The sequence below is a fragment of the Melitaea cinxia genome, chromosome 3, assembly GCF_905220565.1.
Source record: "Melitaea cinxia chromosome 3, ilMelCinx1.1, whole genome shotgun sequence".
Taxonomy (NCBI): domain Eukaryota; kingdom Metazoa; phylum Arthropoda; class Insecta; order Lepidoptera; family Nymphalidae; genus Melitaea; species Melitaea cinxia.
This window is the reverse complement of record NC_059396.1, coordinates 11,674,237-11,692,799: the sequence shown is the minus strand read 5'-3', so window position 1 is coordinate 11,692,799 and position 18,563 is coordinate 11,674,237. Positions and strand designations below refer to the sequence as shown.

The 18,563-nt window shown below is 33.3% G+C and overlaps 2 protein-coding genes across 2 annotated transcripts; one reads left to right on the top strand and one right to left on the bottom strand.

The window, feature by feature from the left end:
- Positions 1–975: 975 nt before the first annotated feature.
- LOC123669470 (probable 26S proteasome non-ATPase regulatory subunit 3) lies at positions 976–2,667 on the bottom strand. Its single transcript, XM_045603076.1, has one exon. The coding sequence runs from the start codon at positions 2,529–2,531 to the stop codon at positions 1,044–1,046; it is 1,488 nt and encodes a 495-aa protein (XP_045459032.1). The 5' UTR covers positions 2,532–2,667; the 3' UTR covers positions 976–1,043.
- A 636-nt stretch (positions 2,668–3,303) lies between these two features.
- LOC123669471 (proline-rich protein 36) lies at positions 3,304–11,477 on the top strand. The gene is made up of 4 exons (XM_045603077.1): positions 3,304–3,942; positions 5,474–5,671; positions 7,130–7,321; positions 10,980–11,477. The coding sequence occupies exons 1-4, from the start codon at positions 3,304–3,306 to the stop codon at positions 11,475–11,477; spliced, it is 1,527 nt and encodes a 508-aa protein (XP_045459033.1).
- The last annotated feature ends 7,086 nt before the right edge of the window (positions 11,478–18,563 follow it).

Genomic DNA, 18,563 nt, shown 5'->3' with positions numbered 1-18,563 from the left:
TTTGGGTATTTACATGTTCAACGTGATTCTTTAAATTGGCATAACATTTTTATTTATGAACCTATTGACATGAAACAAACACTAAATGTTAAGTGAAGCTTACTACAACATATTAGTGAAAACCACATCTAAGCCAGATAAGCCGTTTCTGAGATTAGCGTGCACAAACGCACAGACAGAGAAAATTTCTAACAGTCATTATTTTAGGTGCTATTTGCGATGATAAAGATCCCCATAATATTTTTCTTATATATCTTCCATGTAAACTGACAGCGATCAGTTACATTTTTATTATATGTATTGATAGACGTACCTAGGGTAGGGGGAGGGGGGATGAAAAATATGACAAAATTATCTATTTAATATATGCTTTTACATGTACTCACAAATAGCGGTCATATTGTAAAACCAAAACAAAAAATTGAAATTAGAAAGTAAAGTTAATGCTACTCATTTTTTATTAGAAAAATTATAAAAAAAAAAACTTAACACGTTGAATGCCATGGGGGACACCAGTTGAGCCTCACTTGCTTCATCCATGGGCCAGTTTAAAAGTCCTTATTAACAAAATTTATATGATAAGTTTTTATTGCACCACAATACATATTCTTAAAGATCTTATTTATTTTTCCTTACACCATATGAAAAAATTTCCTAAGTCATATTTTTTAAGTTGACTCTCGCTCGTGGTCATGTGGTGTCTCCGCAGCACCAACAGAAAAATTTCATGTCGTTTACACGGTGTCCCCCATGGCTCAAACAGAAAAACTAAAAAATTAATGCGGTGTTTAACGTGTTAAAAATTATTTTTAAAATTTAACTGTAATGAACATCAACATTTATTATATAAAATTAACTTCAGAAAAATACATTTGTATTGTAATTTTTGAGAGCTATCTTTAAGATATCTAAATAGAATTAGGTATCTAAAGAGATATACAATTGCTAATATTTATGTAATTAAAAATAATTTAATTAGTATGTTGTATATTTTATTATGAAGAAGACTACATGTAATACACAAAAATATTTAAAACATCAATTTAAGGGAAACCATCATCATCCTCTTCAGCCATTTCTTTCGCCAATTCCAAATCTTGCTGTTCACGTTCCCTTCTCTCTTCTGCACTTTCTAGCTCCTTTCCGTAAGACTTTGGTGGGTATCTCATAGCCTTTACACTTTGATTATGTAACTCCAGACAGAATGATATACGCTGATGGAAAGCCAGCTGTGGTTCTCTTGTACAGTAAATGTCTGAGCTTTCTTTGTTACTCATGTATCCCTTTTCAGGGTCAAGTGTAGCTTCAATAACTCCATCACGAATGGCTTTTGCCACAATGAATTCAGCATCCTCTGCTGAATCTAAGCCTAGCTTTCTAGCTATATCCTTTGGAGAAATTCTTGAATAAGACAATCCAATTGAACGGATAGCTGTTTTGATTACATTTTGTCTTAGACGAAGAATCAAGGTGAAAGTATGATCGCTACGGAATTGAGGTCCAAAGTTTTCCAAAACTTCTCCAAATCTTTGCAAATTTCCTAATCTCACTGCTTGAGTAAGTTGGAAGTAAGGAGCCAATGCTTTTCGTAATTGAGCTTGGCGGAATATTGCACGCTCAGGTATATCACCTAGCAAAAGCTCAACTACAATGGCTAATTTCTGCACAGTTTGTCGGAATCCAACCGCTGCAGTTTGGGGAGCTTTACGTAGAGCTTGAACTAAATGCTTATGAGCATCACTGTATTCTAATCTAGCAGCCTTAATTCTGCCAAGATAGTACAAAAATCTTGCCCATTCGTTGTTACTGGCATTTTCTGGAAAAACTGATTTACTTACCAATTTATCTGCTTGATCATATAGTGCATAATGAAGGTAATTACGCAAGAGGCAATTGATCAGAACAGCTTGGCCTTCAAAGTCACTGCGTAATGTTGATGTACGTAAGCGTGCATGTAACAATCCTCTGATAAGGTCTAACTTGTTGGTCAGCTCAAAAACTCTTGAATGATAAAAATAACACTTAGCAGCAATTAAATCTAGAGTTCTTCGATTTTGAGCTGTTATTTTATTCATTAACTGCTGAGAACATTCAACTGCATCCTCTAGTTTATTGGTATCCAATAAGCGAAGTAAGACTAACAGATGTAAATAAGCATCTACTTCCGGAGCTGGTGTCTTAGGGGCACTTCTAGAACGTGGGGCTTCAATCTCCACAGCACCAGGCAAAGGATTTTCAATGAAACCGATTAAAGTTTCTTTGTCTGAACTTGCAGGATAAAGTTGGTTTATAATAGCGCGAAGTACATTTCCATTTAACTTCCTCCTAGTACTTGGAAGAGACCTCAGAACACGCATTGCAAATCGTGGTTCTTTTGACGATACTGCTTTATCAATTTGTCTGACATGTTCCCTTAAATCTTGCACAGCAAGAACGTCTGCATCTTTTTTTACTTCAGTTGTTTCGACATCGCTTGTAGCAGCGGGGCTATCTACGTTCTTCATTTCGACATCTTGTTCTACGGGAGCCATAATTGGACTTAATTTCAACTGTTTCTTGTAACTTCTTAAAATACAGACTTCCTTTAGTTAAAACAACGCTTCAATTTCTCTTATTCATGTTATGTCAAAAATATGCCGAGTAACTTGACACGTTCAAAAATAAAAATTTTAGCAGATTATAAATTAATTGAAGTGATGTCATGCCATAATTAATGACGAATGAATTAATCTTATGACGATTTTTCCTATAAACTTTCTTCGTAAAAATTATTCACTAATTTTATTGAAACCTGCAATTACCTCTTAAACTACCGCTTTAATGCTTATAATTTAAAGAAGTAATAATTTACGACAATAGTAATAATTTTGTACTCATAACATGTACACAATGTATTTATACTACTTTTTCAATCAACAAGTATAAAATGAATGTAGGCATCGTTACAAAAAAATAGTTGCTTAAAATATATTTATTTGTTTGAAATAAGTAATAAAAGTGTATAGCATCTTTATATTTGTCTATCAAAGTATCAACATGGTATCAACTAAAGGCAGACCCATAGATTATAGAAAAGACAAAACTACTAGCAATGCTCGTAGTTGCTTAACCAATATACTGTACTAGGGAAATAGTGATAAAAAGCTTCTTACAGTTTTGATTACTAATGTTACACTTGAAATTTTTTGGATTACCACCATCACATCACAAAAAACGTGTGTGCCAAAAATTATAAGCTACGGAGGCACTACAGCCACAGGGGACCGGTTAATTCTTTACATAAAATTTCAATGTGTTCTGGAAATGGTTTGCAAAGAGGACGTGGTATCATGGTTTAAAGAATTGGAAAGCTATAAACGTATAGATGCAATGTGTACATTACTAAATATGTGCTTGCCATTTGAATTACGCTTTATTGGCACGTACCTTGAAGAGCTTGGTAAGCGCGATTTTCAGGAGTTGCGTGGTGCGGAACTAAGAGCAAACAATCCCACAGATCTCGCTGCTGATATCGGTGGAGCAGACACAGATTCGCGTACTCGACGGAAAATGGCTTTATATGTTTCACTGTTGCGATCGTGTAATTTTGCTTGTGCTACCACATTATACAATGCCATGGTCAGTTTAGAACAGAGTGGCCTGTTGAAAGGTTTATATGGCGATCTACTCGAAGAAATACTTCTGTTGTACACAATGGCCTTGCACCATCCAGCCTTCACATTTGATCAGAAATCACATTTCGGAGAGATATTAGAAAAGCTGAAAATTGAGGATCAACGGATACAATATCAGGAACAGCAAGATCATAATATAAATATTGCTCCTGTGAGTGGTTGCCAAACCCAGACTAGTATCACTCCCAATATGTCAGTCCCGCCACCTAATTTGTCTAGCTTGGGGCCACCACCTGGTATCATGTATGTTAAGCCACCCGGGGTGCAGGTCAGTTTCTATAATCGTATTTCATACAGTCATTTTCAATAACCAAAGTTATCATATTAAATTGAGTGTATCAGTTAACATCTCATTTATAGTGTAATCCATTCTTCATCAATCATTCTGTGCTAAACAAAAAAAAGTTGTTTATTTATGTTCATAACACATCATTAGTGTCCTCCATTTTGTAAATAGTTATTTTATTCCATATCATAACTACGATTCATTTCATATGATAACTACATTACTATTATTTTGTCTAAGATTGTAATAACTCTCTTTGCTTGGGTAATTATTTAACACTTGGAACATTTTTTCATAACAATGTTATACCTATATCATTTATTGAATTGCTGTTTGTTATTTATTTCTATATGTTCATTTATTACTTAAAATTACATTCATCTAAATGAAACGTTAATTCCTTGCCAAAGGGATGATTATATTACAACACAATTATATATGATAAAGTTATAATGATAATTATGATTATATTGTTAACAAATAAATTGTATCTTTTCTGTAGTTGTTTAATTGAATCAGTGAAGTTAGTTAAATGTAAGTTCTGTGTGTAAATGTACCTTATTATTAAACATATAATATTATTCACATAAATATATGATGAATAAATTGTAATGAGATTGAATTTCATTGTTAAAATTAAACTTCAATATTATTGCATAAGTCAAAAAGAGGGGTAACTTTAAAAAAGGGTATGTGAACTGAGTTTTAATGTTTTTTTCATTCTTATAGCTCACTACTATTGAGTCTGTTATTTTATATAAAATATATTTAAAAATGACGAATTTAATATTTAGTTAGAGAAAAATATATTATGTTAAAAATAAGTCTTTTGAACATTATATTAAGTTCAAATACGTACATACCATCATCCACGTGATGTAATGTTTACATTTAAGTGTAGTTTGCCAAGTATCATAGAAATAAAACTCATTTTAATAATTAGTTATTTTAAAAATTATAAATTTTAGTAATGTATAAGTTTGATAGGTAATTCAGTTTTTGTAAGTCTTGTTAAGTTCATATAAAACACAAATTTAACTTTGACCCTTTGATAACATTACTTATAAATGGCAGCACTTGATGTAAAAATTCTACTATTAGGATACTTGTGTTAAAATATTTATGGTGCAGGATGTAATTTTTATTTAACCTTATGAGGTTTTGGATATATAACAGTTTAATACAAATTACATTAAAAAATTATATACTTGTACTAGCTGACCAGGCAAATATTGTTCTACAATATTAATAGGGACACCATTTCCACCCACATGTATTAAATTTACCCTATATATAATATGTATGACCTACTTTCAGACTTCAAAATATACACAAAAAATTTTCTAATAATTATCCAAGCCATTTCAGAGGAGTTCAATAATAAACACTATGACATGAGATTTTTTACGTACTAGATAAAAATAGAAAAATAAAATTGTGTCAAAAACTTATTTAGGTAATTTGTTAATTTAAAGTTTAATTTTATTTTAACTAGAATAATGTATCTTTTCAGCCACCCAGTTCAGATGGAGTTTCCGAACTAAGCTCTCCTCCAGTGCTCAGTGGTGCGACAAACTTGGTGCCACTGTTAGGAGAAGTACCACATCCGCCTCCTGGCTTGCCACTTCCACAGTACAATGTTGGAGATTTCCTAGGCCAGCATGCATGGCCTGCGAACATCATAGTTTCACCGTTGAATCAACCACTAGAGGTGTGACATGTTTCTATATTTTAGATATCTTATGATATACGCACACGGTGGTCTTTTCCTATTGTAAGCAACTTGAAGCTTGTGTTACAGGTAACAGCCGACTGTTTTAACAATTTATTTTTTATAAGTATACATAGAAATATTACGTAATATATAAATACAAATTTATACCCAGACTCAGGCAGGAGTCGACCCGTAACCCGCAGATAAGAAAGCAGGGCCACTACAAACTGTGCCAATGGGCTAGTCAAAAGTGTTTCTATATTTTAAACAGTAAAAAGTAAATACTTATTATGATATGTCTGTTTTTATATGGTTATAAAGAGTAGCAAATGGACATATCAATTACAATATTGTGGTTTTTGTTATGTAAGAAATATACAAAATTTATATTATTTTATTTGGTGGTACCCACATATTAGGGAATTCTAAACATTTCGCTCAGAACCGAATATAAAAAATCATCATATCAAAAATGTTCAATCTAGCAGGTACATCGTTCCATAGCTTAATTGGCTAGACCACCGACACGGTCAGTCGGAGATGCAGGTTCAATCTCCGCTGGAATGGTCGATTTTTGATATGAGATTTAAAAATATATTATAATCAACAATTTTTTCAACATTATGAGAAAAAGTTAATTTAAACAACTGCAAATGAATTTCATTGAATTTTTGTTATACTATCTACTTGCGGAGACATAAATTTGAAGTAGTTTATTGTGACTTATAGTATATTGAGCAAATTAATTGAAAATGCCTTTATTTATAAATATTTAAACATTGAAAGTAATCATTTTATTGAAAAAAATAAATAAATAATTGATAAGATTAGGATTTTTTCTTTTTTTTAATATAAACAATACCTTACAGAAGACCATTCAGACTGATGTTAAATAGTTTCTATTTTAATTTATGATAATAAGAGAAAATGATATATATAAAACTCTTATAGGTAATCACAAAAATGTAACGTACATCTGCAAAGGTACTACATATACTACTACATGTACAAAACAATCTTGTACAATTGGACAAAAAAAAAATGAGGCATCTTTAAAATTACAAAAAAAAATTGTGTTGTTAGTTTGGTAAATATTTTCTAAAATGAATAAAGAAATTAAATAATCTTAGATAAAAAAAAAAACTTGCTAAAATTATTCTAAAAACGTTTTTTTTTTAATTTGATATTTATAGTATGCATAACAAGACAATTGAAATAAGAAAGAAATTATAAAATTAACATGATAAATATTAATTATTAACTTGGGTGAAACAGGTCTTAATAGCTTATTTTATTACCAGCTATAAGCAGAGGATAAACTTTATCCTTAACTGGTGAAACAGGTCTCAGTATTGACATGTTCAATGTTAAGAAATAAAGTTAATAGTAGTATTATTATACTCCTATATATAAAAAGATGTTCATGAAGTAAATGCATAGTGTTGCCGTTTTCAGGTGATGAACTACCCGGGCGGGCCCGGCGCGCCGGCGTCGCCGCTGGTGTCGTCGCCGGGTGACAGCCGCGCCGCGTCCCCGCGCGCGCGTCGCCGCCAGTCGCGCGACCGCTCGCCGCCCCTCGTGCCGATGCCGCCGCCGGACGCGCTGCCGCATCTCACCGCCAACTTCGACAATCTCACTATTAATGAGGTACATCGCAGTTTTGTTTTATTTCTTTTTTTCAAAATGTGGTGTTACTTTTGGCCTTTACAGCTTCACTGGTGAGAGGGTCTGGGAAATAGAATGAAAATATTTATTTCGGCATAATGTAATGCATACTTAACGAATGTCACAAAGTATCTATATTTCTAAAAAAGCTGACAAAAACAAAACCTGGCAGTGAACACATGGGACATTAAGGAAGAATGGGAGCCCCATAAGCTATTACATTGCTGAAACCCAAAAACACCTTAAGTTTAAAGAAGTTTTTCATTGAATCCATATGTGTGTTTATCATATAAAAATATACGTTCCATTTAAAATAGTGATAAATAAATTGTATTGTTTAAATTTTTTGTAAGTTTATCCCTGATTTTGAAAAATAATTGAAATAAATAAGGCTTTTTTTAGTTAAATTATATTTTCTCTCTTTAACGGCATAATATAGATAATTTTAGAAATGAATTTAAATCGAAAAAGTTATGATGACGTATTTAATAATTTGTATTGTTTTAATTTTTTTTAATTTTTAATGAGGATGCTGCGAAAGACATCTGTAGTCTTGCATAGTCTTCCGTTCTTTTTAATTTGTATGATGTTTTATACATACGCATGTTGATAAATGGCCAAACTAACAAATACTTGCTTGCACAAAGACAAAATCTTCAAAGTACGTATTATTTATTTTTGTGTTACCCACACATTACGAAATATTAAACTATAACTTACAATCAGTTCAAGTTGGACAGACTCGTACCTAAGCCACTAATAAGTTTAACAATGTATCTATCATATAACTTCAACTTTTTTACCAGTTATGATAGATTTTGTCCATTAAAAAATTGTATATGTTATTTAAGAGACTTCTCTTGTTTGTATTAATCCTAATCTTTTATAAAGCCATATCCTTTTTTTATTTTATTTTTGCGTGGGGAAAATCCATCATGGATACCCCCGCAGTCGTCCGCCTGGGTGAGGCGAGATGGGGTCGCGCTAGCATTCGCCACCATAAAACCACAACCTAAACCAAGAATAAAGATATTTTTAACCTTTATATCTATAATATATATAGTATGGGATATTCAAAATAAGAATGTTTAATTTGCCTTTAAAACTTCTATATAGGTATCATCCACCAATGACTCTATTTTCATTTAAAACAGGCAAATATTTAAAATACTAGCAGTTGCCCGGGGCTTTGCCCTCACAGAAATTTATAATATTTACTAATGGGGAAAAAGTAGTGTATAATTATTATATTACAACAATTTAAGATACCTGATGATGATAACTGAGGTAGGACATAGCAGAAATTTCCTACTCAAAACATGGAGCAGCCCAACTGGGGTAGTACCTCGAACTTACAGAAGATCACAGTTAAATAATACTGCTTTCAAGCAGTATTGTGTTCCTGTTGGTGAGTAAGGTGACCAGAGCTCCTGGGAGGGATTGGGGATTGGGTCGGCAACGCGCTTTCGATGCTTCTGGTATTGCAGGCGTCTATAAGCTACGGTAATCTCTTACCATCAGGCGAGTCGTACGCTTGTTTGCCGACCTAGTGATATAAAAAAAAATCCTTCTATATCACAGTTATGGTTCAAGTTTCGTGCAAAAGTGAGTTACCAGACTACTTGAAAAGATCGCTCTCGATCACGCTGACAGAAACTGTTCTTAGTGGACTTTTATTAACTATAAACTTCTAGTGTTTGTAGCGCAAAAAATGAAGGACTTTCATGCAAACTTGTAAGAGCCCTTATGCCACCTTAATTCAGACCTGTCACAAAATCCTTTTGTATCTTTCATTTTATGTAATGTGATTCGCGGCGGATTCTACTGACGTACTCTTTGTACCATGCCGTTCCATGCATGCTCAATGGGGTTTAAGTCGGGACTGCGTGCTGGCCACTCGATGTGTGTGATACGGATCTCTTAAAAATAGGCAAACGCTATCTAAGCTGTATGCGGACAGGATTGTCTCGCTCGCTTCAGCCTCGTAAATATCCCACTACTCCACCACGCTGCTCCAATGCGGGTTGGCGGATATATTCCCTACTATGAGTAACGATCGCTATCAGGTGTACATGATAACCTCCGGGACCGACGGCTTAACGTGCTCTCCGAGGCACGGTGGGCAGACCCACAAGGACTGCACAAACACCCAGACCACGGCAAACACATGTATGGCCAATACAAATGTCATGTGGGGGATCGAACCCGCAACCGCCAGAACAACAGGCACAATCCATGGCTGTGACCGTTGCGCCAACGCGGCGTCACGGTAACTACGAACACCGCGACACGAGAATTTTATATATTAGATATATACATATAAGTATAAATGACCTAGTCACATGACTGAAGCATTTCTATATTTTTTTCCAGAAAATTCTGCCTCTGTTGGCAGCTGTCAGTATCCAATTTGAATTTTTACAAACTTTGTTTGTCTTTCATTTAGTTTTTAATGAAATAAAATAGAATTTACGACAATCTGTCCTCATTCGTCTCAATTCTGCAATATTTATTATAGATGAATCTAAAAGATTATAACTTTAACATTACAGCTTTTTCATTTGTAATAAACCATATACTACTGATTTTTTAATCGTACAACCAAAAAACGTATATATTCCTCGCTCCGACAGAGTACTTTGTCTCCGCCACTAACTAACGACTCTGATTGCATTTGACGTTGAAATAGTAGCGACACGAACGTTTTGAATACTTTACAACTAACATAAGTTAAAGTCTTTTGTTAGCTTAACTTTTCAGGTCCGTTAATTTTTTGTGTCATAGTATTTACCATGACGTTATACTTATAAATGTTCGTAATTTAGTGGTGATTGCTTGTTTGAAGACAAACATAAGATGACTTGATTACTGTATTGTTATTTCGTACTACGCGTTTTTAATTGTATGCGCTCGACAGTTAAATGTAAAAAAAAAAAAAACAATAAAAAAATATATAAATTATATTTCAGTATTATGTATAAAATACAAATTTAATATAGTACCTACTACAAGAAGCTGCTATGTTGCGCTTAAAATAATTATTACACTTGCGTGAGACATCAGTACTGCTGGTATTTTGCTCTTAAATTATTTCCTATACAACTATATTAGTTCTCTATAATGCCGTAAAGTATAATTTTATTGTTCACAACTTAATCATTAATTTCCTTATCTGTAATACGATGATGTTTTCTTCATATGTGTATTCGTATAGTACATCCATTAAAATTTTTGGGGAGAAAATGGGTAAAAAGTGAATAATTTCACATTCGTCTTTTTAACACTAGTTGTAATCGATGACCAGCAGGTGCGTATTGTAAGATTCATACCAGGCCAATAAAGTTTGTTGCCCTCAAATTTTTTGACTATCCTTTTTTTAGCCTTCCTATTCCGTTTATATAATACTTGATGAAAATGACAATACCCATTATAGTTAGGCTTACCTTTTTTTAAGGCCGCCCATTCCATAAGTTCGTCATTATTTACATTCCTAGTACGTATGCTCGACTGGCGCCACCCTTCGTGCTCGGCTTGCGCTGCCTCTCACAGAATACCGCCACGGGCCACGTGTTCCTAGGCCAAATATGCCCATGATAACCAGTTGACATTGTTTTATAAACATTGCACGTAATCATTGCAGATGCGGCATAATATTGGAGAGGAGAGATTAAGAGAGATCACAGCGGTGCACCACCAGTACCGGTCGCTCGAGAAGCTAAATGGCATCCGGCGGCGCGCCGCGTTCTGTCCCCCGGCGCGTTCGTCGTCCGACAGCGGCTCCAGCGCCGCATCCTCGCCGCCCGGCACGCCCGCGCCGCCCCGCCGCCCGCCGCCCTCCGCCCCGCCCGTGCCCTACATGCCCTACACACGGCCCTATCCCTACCCGACGCCCCCGCCCGCCTACCGAGCGCCCCCGCCGCCCTTCGCCAACGGTGAGCCCCCACCGTACCCCGCCCCTGCCCCGTTCACCGGCTTCGTGCCCGTACTGTACGCTCCACCGAAGCTGTCCTGTTGGAACTGCGGGGGCGCCGGTCATGCGGGTCACGAGTGCAAGGAACCTAGCATGGAGGAGATGACTCGAGCCGGGGGGTACCAGTTGGACTTTGGAGGTGCCCCCCCGCCCGAGGCCGAGAAGTAGGGCCGGGGAGGAGAGCCGACGTGGAAGCCCGTATCTTTCCTTAGGGTCGATCCGACACTGAGACGGTATTGCGCCGACGAATCGACCCGAAACTAGTTCTCCGATATTCAGCCCAGTATATGAAGTTGGAAGAAAATTTAAAAGAAGGTTTTTAATATTAGATTGATTTATATTCGATGTGTGTGACTTTAGTGTAAAAGTGCTTGGTGGGCTGACAAAAGTAGATTGTATTGATTTGTTTTAGCGTCGAATATTTATTACACTTTCAATTCTGCGGTTTTTAAATTATTTGAATATTATCAAGTTTTTCGAGAATATTTTGTGTAATTACTGTAGTTGTTATATAAAGATAAGTACAAATATATTTAACATTAATCGTAAAAAATTTTTAGTAACTTAAAATTGTGTCCTAACCAATACTACTTAGTGGCTGTTGAATTGAAAGTGTGATGTTCATATATAAACATCAGACGGCGTTGTTATGTTATATTTGTTATAAATTCAAGGGAATTCCATAGTCACTTTAATAACAGTATGCCTTTTTAAAAAGTTATGAAGTTGAACTTAAAAAATGTAAGACACATCTAAAAATTGGTCATATGAGTTTCTGTTTCAAAAACGTGCCATAGTCATTGCTACACTTTATGTGATAAATGACGTAAGTAAAACGTAATATTTGTAGTATTTGAATTACAAACTTAAAAATTATACCCTATTTATTACATTTTTGGATTCTTTAAAATTTTCTATAAATTGATTCCAATTTGTATTAATACATTAGTAGATTTCGTCTCAAAACTTCGTTATAAAGTTCATCATTTGTTCAATAATTTTAAAATTAATGTTTTACAATTAAACAATAATTATGCACAATATACTTTTAATTGTAATAATATTTTTCGTTTATTACAAATAAAACTAATACTGTTATTTAAAATTAACTCTGTACTGTAAATAAGGTTATATGTATATTTATTTAAGTACAAATTATTTTTGAAATATTATTTAATGAACTTGTAATTTTAAAAATAAGATCAATACAGTTATGGGATTCCCTCACATTTTAAATGTCACTTTAAATCTACTACGTAATATATTAGTGAAGCCAAGCATTACGCTCTTATGTATAAAATTCAAACTATTAATCTGACTGAAGATGTATTCTAATGATTTATTTTCTTTGACCCAAGACTGATTAATAAACTAGCGGTTAATTTCCAAAATTTATTAAACTACTACGGAGTTTGAACAGTTTTGGTAATAGCGAGTTTCTAAATCAGGACTGCAAATTGTCTTTTAAATGTTAGCCCTGACACAATGGTAGCATATTATCATTACGACTATACCCATATACGAGTGTATTTCAAAATATTTTAAACATGTTGAACAAGGGGTATCTGATCAAGTGTAAGAAAAGGCAATGCTCTTAAAATAATGAAAATTAGTGTTTATATAAAAGTCATTGTAAATAATTACAAATGTGTAAGAGAGATGACACGTCGCGATGTGTTCGTATTTTGTAAATACTTTCGTTTATATAATAATTAGTTGATAAATTTAGAGATTGAGTATATTTTGTAAATTACTTTGTAATAATTTGGGTGTCCCGTGTATTGTATTCAATCGTTTGTATGATCACTGTCACAAATCACAATTTTGAATTTTTTAAATCCCCGTTTTTTTAGAACAGTTCAAATTAGAAGGGTTGTACCTATAAATGTTTTATTGCGTAATTATATTTTTTTATTGAGTCGAATGAGTCACGCGCATAGGTGGGGTTCATGGCGTATTGTGGCCGATTACATTCTTCATATCAGTAACAAGTGATCAATACTTTCTGTATATCAATGGGTTATTTCGAAGTTTTTGCGTGTTATATGTTGCATTTAGCTCTCGATATTTAGTTGAATATTCTGGTAGACATCATACTATATGCCTTCTCAAGTGAAAATTGTAACAAAAGAGAATGTTCATAAAACATTTATGTACATAGTAGTATAATTTTATAAATTGATAATAATAATCATTAGCACTAGGGTTTGAAAAATAAACGCAATGAAAAAATCGTTTTTTAACCTTGCGAATTAAATGAATAATTTAAATTAGAAGGATACTAAAAAATCACCCTTATGAAGGTTGTATGTCCATATAACTTAAATCTTGTGTTATTTAATCTTAACAGTTTTATTATGATATTTAAATCAAAAATTTAATAATAAAATAGATTAAACATAGTGAAAGTAAAAACATTTGTATCTCTATCACATACCTCTGTAGTATCACTGTTCAATTAAATATTCTGTAAACTGCAATTAAAATATATTAAGATGTTTCTTTAAGTGTTCCAACACGAAAACAAACTAAGAACGTGTAATCACAACCTTTTTAACTCTTAGGAATTATTTAATTCGCATTTGGCGATTTTTATCTTTTGATTAATGATTATGTTATTTAATTGATATCGGCGTATTTATTTGAAATACTCAAAAATATAACTATTTCATTTTTTTTGTTAGTTCTTACTTGCGCAATTTGTAAATACTATATTTAATCTGCATCGTATTTATGTTGACGAAAACAAAATAATAATAAAAAATATAAATACTTTACCATTCCTTGATTCTTTTTAAATTATTGACGAAATAAACCAAATATCCTGCTCCTATCATTTTCAACGTAGAGTAAAGGTAAAATATATTCAATTCGTATTTTGGATACTGTACTTTATACTCAAATACATAATAAATGCTGAGTTTATTAGTTATAGTTTGTGCACAAGTATATTTTTGTGTGTTTAGCATGATTCTGTAACATTACTAATAATTTATTGAGTTTTATATGTGTTTTGATAATCTGTTAATATTTAAATAAAACCCGTCCGTTATTTGTATCATATTTGGCTTTTAATTTGTTTTACGTATTCTCGCTGAGTTTGGTTAGGTTAAAGTACTCCATAGTTTTACTTTATTGTGCAATAACACAACTAAAAATATCTCGGGTCTCGTGAGCAGTTCTTTCATTGATACTACAAGAGGTGCAGTATTGTTGTGACGTTGTGCTGCTTAAAATATCATTGCTCTTACTAGTTGGAGTATAAAATTATTTTTTTACGTTGTACAGAATGTTATAAATGTGATAAATAATTTTTAACATAATTAGTGATTGTGGTTTAGTGAAGTGTGTAGTTTATTATAAAATAAAATAAAAATATTGCTTATTAAATAAAAATTATACTATGCTCTACAGCAATGTATTTGTAATTTTTTTGTTCTCACAATTTTGTATTCGGGTACTTTCTTATAATATACTGTTGTATTATCTACTAATAAAAAATAGATCAACATTTTAGGAGATCGAGTGTTTCGGCCCAAATTTGTAAGACCTTTGTATCCCACCAACGCTGTGAATCATTTGCTTCCTGAGAAATAAACAACCAAAATCTCTTTTGTGTTTTCTTCAAAAACCGTATACCCTATCCCAAAAATATTAAACTCACAAAAATATAATGTTAAACAGAACTACGTTTTGATTTTTTATGATTTTTATCTGAATCTTTATCTAGGTAGGAGAAGGAGAACAGCAGAATATATCCTCAAAATCTGGAGCCGTTGCAGGAAGTACCTCAAACTTATAGATAATGCTGTCAAGGGAAATATTGTTCTCAAGTAGTGCTGTATTCATGTGATGAGTAAGGTGGCCAGACTTGAGGGGGGCCAGGGGTAGGGCCTGCAACGCGCTTGCGGGTGCTTCTGGTGTTGCAGGCGTCTATAGGCTACGGTAACTGCATTCCATCACACAGGTCTGGGTACGCTTGTTTGCTGACCTTATCAAAAAAATATCTTTTAATCGTGACTAATTGACAATTTTTTTAGGGCAAAGTGTATTCGAAAAATCTTAACATAATAGGCCTACTTACTTACTAATAGATTAGAAAAAATTATGGTTTCTTTGTATTGATCTATGAATTGATTCAGCCTGTAACCTTCTACTGCTGAGCAAACGTGTTATTCCATATGCCTCTTTTTATATTTAATGCAAGAAAATTTCAAATAATTTTATAGATCTTTACTAAGTAAAAGCTGTTTCTTTTTAATAACTAGTGGTCCAAATTCGACCATAATTCATTTAAATTATAAGTTTGAACATTATTAAGGTTCTGTTGTCAAAGACTATACTTCTATAATAATAAACAAAAGAGTACCTTATATACGCGTGTGTGTGTCAAATATATGGTAGTGTGTGTAATGTTTTTGTTATTGATTTAATGTATTTTTCATGCATACCTAATTAAAAAAAATATTAGCATTCTACACCCCTTCTCTATACTTTATGTGTGCGAAATTTCATACACCTCCGTCCCCGTAATTTTCGTAAAAAGGCGTACAAAGTTTTTGCTTCACGTATTAATAGAAAGATATTTTAAAGAACCTACCTAAAATCTAATTAGTATACGGCACATGTACCTTAACTAAAATTAATGTTATTTATTATCAGCAGTGCACGATCCCCTGAAGCAAAAAGTAGCAAGATGAACTTTTTTTCTAAACAGTCATATAAAATTCACTATTTTGACGGTTTAACACTGGAGAATTTAAGTGACTTGTATAACGAAAGTTTCATTCAAACCGACCAGACGGTCTCGGGTGCTAATAACCGTTAGGAACGAATTTTGTATATAACTATGATTTTGTTTATAAGTACAGTTTTTTTTTGCCCTGGATCCACTAGACGAGCCCTGAGAGGCTGAGAGCAAGTACAGACATTGGTTCCGTTCTTATTATAAACATCTGATAATGAACGTTTTCCTGGGCGAGGAAATAATCCACCACCTTGTAATTAAGCGTTCGGACTAAGCTTTAAGCACTTTTTCTTTATGATAAATCAGACAGAAGCTTAAATTGAGACTACAATATTATATCATATGGATAATTTAAAAAGAAAAAAACAAAAACTAGAATATTGGAGGGTTCAAAAAAAGGTAGTTAATTTTTTGATGTCAGCGGAATGGCAATTTTTTGAAGTTGCTTCAACCTGCTTCAAAGAACATCGTGCACAATGAAGCCATAGGCTTTTGATACCCCGTTCTGAACTCAAATTGGGCTTCATATAATTATCATAATATTTTATAGACAGCGTATTTATACGGACAGCGTATGACTATATATTATGTCGATTTTAAAGATCCTAAGCAATGAGCTGTAATTTCTTACTTTTTAATTTTTTTTAAAGTTAAAACTTCTTTAGCCGCGTTGGATACTTTTTGATAAGGGAAAATCTAATGGGTTCGCATCACTGGCATGCTCATCACTGGCGTTCGCATAGCGGCCGTGTGTGTGCACGTTAGACGCTTTTTGGATGGGTGAAATTTCGTGCGTTCGCGTCACCGACATGATTGATGATTTTAATTTGAAAATTATGAAATTTCAAATTTTAATACTAAGAGTTCTAAGTTTTCACTTCTATCGGCAGTCTCTATAACTGCCAATTTTTTTACTTAAAAATTCGTCTATGGTATGCCTACACCTACATGTATCTCTATATGCCCCTAAACGGAAGGACAGCTGTTTCGAAATACCTTGTATGTAAGAAAGACTCCAAGAAGCGAATTGAGCTAGTATTAAAACAAATATATTATCTTCATCTAAGATGGAGGTCGCCAATTTTTTTAGTATTTAACGAACACTAAATATTATATTTATTTTTATTTCCGTACTGAACAAAACTACATTGCGACCCTTGCACGATCCTCAAAGCGAACTCCTCTCTTCTCCGAGCGTTAAATATCCTTACCGAATGCCGCGGAATGCCGATACCTATATTTTACATACTATAGATAATATGTGAAACACTTAAAAACGCTAAACATAATCGTCCAGTATTATCTAATATATAAAATTCTCGTGTCGCGGTGTTTGTAGTTAAACTCCTCCGAAACGGCTTGACCGATTCTCATGAAATTTTGTGTGCATATCGGGTAGGTCTGAGAATCGAACAAAATCTATTTTTCATACCCCTAAGTTATAGGGGGGGGGGGGAGGGTTAAGAGAATTAATAAAATATGAAATCTTTTGTGCATATCGGGTAGGTCTGAGAATCGGTCAACATCTATTTTTCATTCCCCTGTTATAGGGCCCCCCTTTTAAGGTGGGGGGATTGAGAAGGTTAATAAAATATATGGCAAAACAACGTTTGTGGGGTCAGCTAGTAGTACTATAAAATCTTAAAATAAGAACCTACCTATAGATATTATAAACGTATAGATACAATAGGATAACGATGACGTTTTACGAAAAAAAAAAGAATCTTAATTTATATTTATTTTATTATCAAAGTATAATAACGTGACACTTATGAAACTTTTCATTTAAACAGAAGTAAAACATATTTCAAGATCCCATACTTTCACTTCACGTGCTAAGTTCTCACGATGGCGAGTTTCTCTAGTTTTCTCAATAGATAGAAACTTTAGGTTTAAATCAAAGTTTCTTTATAGTAACAGGGCACGTTCGAGCAAAAGTTATTTTATTGGTCCAAATCTTCATAGCTTCACGTCCATAATATCTTGCTTGTTTTCCAGAGAATACAGTAGCAAATTTATCAGCAACTGTTAATTTCAGAAAGTTATACTTTATAATTATAACGAATGATCTTGTTTAGACGGTTTAGTAGGTAGCCTGCTTAAAAAGTTTTGTCTATCTTTGTTTTCCTCTGCATTATGATATGAAATACGCTAACCACAAAACATTTTCGTTCAAAATTATTGATAAATCTCAGCTTTTATAATGTAGTTATTATTCCTTGGATTCAATTTTATTCGTTACTTCGAGAAGCATTTCTTTAATAGCTCATTTCCTTACAATGGTAATATATTTCAAATAGTCCAATTATTGTATTGTGAACCTTACGACTTCACCAATAAGTTTCATAGTACCGCACCAAGTTTTATTAATGCTTCATAAGCACTTTCGGAGAATACAAACAATCTTCGCAAACAAAGTGTTCACGAGCTACAAAGCGCCTATAGGTAAACAAGAAGCTGTTGCGTAATGTCTTTGCTTATAGATGTATCACCTCCTTTCGACTGAT